Source organism: Apis dorsata, unplaced genomic scaffold (assembly GCF_000469605.1).
Source record: "Apis dorsata unplaced genomic scaffold, Apis dorsata 1.3 scaffold_19, whole genome shotgun sequence".
In the NCBI taxonomy this organism is placed as follows: Eukaryota; Metazoa; Arthropoda; class Insecta; order Hymenoptera; family Apidae; genus Apis; species Apis dorsata.
This window is the reverse complement of record NW_006263321.1, coordinates 60,372-61,527: the sequence shown is the minus strand read 5'-3', so window position 1 is coordinate 61,527 and position 1,156 is coordinate 60,372. Positions and strand designations below refer to the sequence as shown.

Below are 1,156 nucleotides of genomic sequence, written 5' to 3'. Positions count from 1 at the left end.
GCACGCTGCAGTTTTTCCTCCGAGAAACACCGAGGGAGGGAGGGAGGGAGGGGAAGGGAAGCTGCGTGGTGGAAAATCCTCGCCACGGATAAATCCTTGGGAAAAGGATCGAACGAAAAGGGAATCGTTTGTCGAAAAACAGGAATCTAATTGCCAGATCAAAGGATTTGCTCGGCGCATCCTTAACGACGCTCCTCTTTCCAAGGATCAGGCGTCGATCTCCGAGGATATCTCCCTCCTTTCATCTTGCCACTCTCCGATGAAATATCTCCCTGAATATTTCGACGTAATAATGCGAGGACTGAATTGCGCTTGTCTGGAAAATTTTACGAGAAAATGGGAGAAAGATAACGTTTATACTTACCTTTCTAATAATTAGGTTGCAGTCTTGTCTGACTGCTAATTGTAGTTAAATTATTCTTACAATAGGATTCTCTTCCCTATTTGTCTCGTTATTAATTTCTCCACCCATAAACTTGGAATGGATGAACTGGACGAACCAATGAAACGAGTAAAAGATTTTCATTTTCGTTCTATGATACTCGATGATACTCGAGTAGAGCAATTTGTCGAACGATGGTACCTAATAAGTTCAACATAGAGTTTGCTCACCTTCCATAACTTCAAGTTATGTTAATACATGCTTCCTAGTGTGATCGTGTTAATCGTAGCGGTAGTTCGATTAAAGATCGAAGAGATGAAGACGATGGGGGTGAAATTCGATTATCGGCGAAATAAAATGTGATAAATCGATGACTTTTGTCACATTAGAAAGTATAAATCGTAGGATCTATATTTCGAACTCGAGAGAGAAGAACTTTCTCTCTCTTTCGACGAATATACGAGATATCGAAGTTAGTACACACAGGTAAGATGATTTGTAGGGTTGCTCGATTGGTTCGAGAGACTCGTCTACTCTTTTCCCGACTATCGCTTCGGTATCTTTCGAAACTCGATAAAACCCTTACCCTCCCTCCCTCCCTCAGGTAATTAGAAACTCTCGAAACTGTAGAGTGCCTTCTGGAAATAATACGATCTTCAGCCCGCCCTTTCTGCTTTCTTTTTCAGAACCTGAAGAACCAGATCATGACGACGAACGTTTGGGTGGAACAGGTGAGTACGCTATTTTATATCGCTTGGCCGAAACTTTTCCTTT

General features: G+C 41.9%; 1 protein-coding gene across 1 annotated transcript in view; it reads left to right on the top strand.

Moving 5' to 3' along the window:
• LOC102672092 (acetylcholine receptor subunit alpha-L1) overlaps nt 1-1,156 on the top strand; it is a 107,885-nt gene that overhangs the window by 70,348 nt on the left and 36,381 nt on the right. Inside the window, exon 3 of the mRNA XM_031509882.1 lies at nt 1,069-1,113. Coding sequence (XP_031365742.1) covers nt 1,069-1,113 — 45 coding nt within the window. The remainder of the gene's footprint in view (nt 1-1,068; nt 1,114-1,156) is intronic.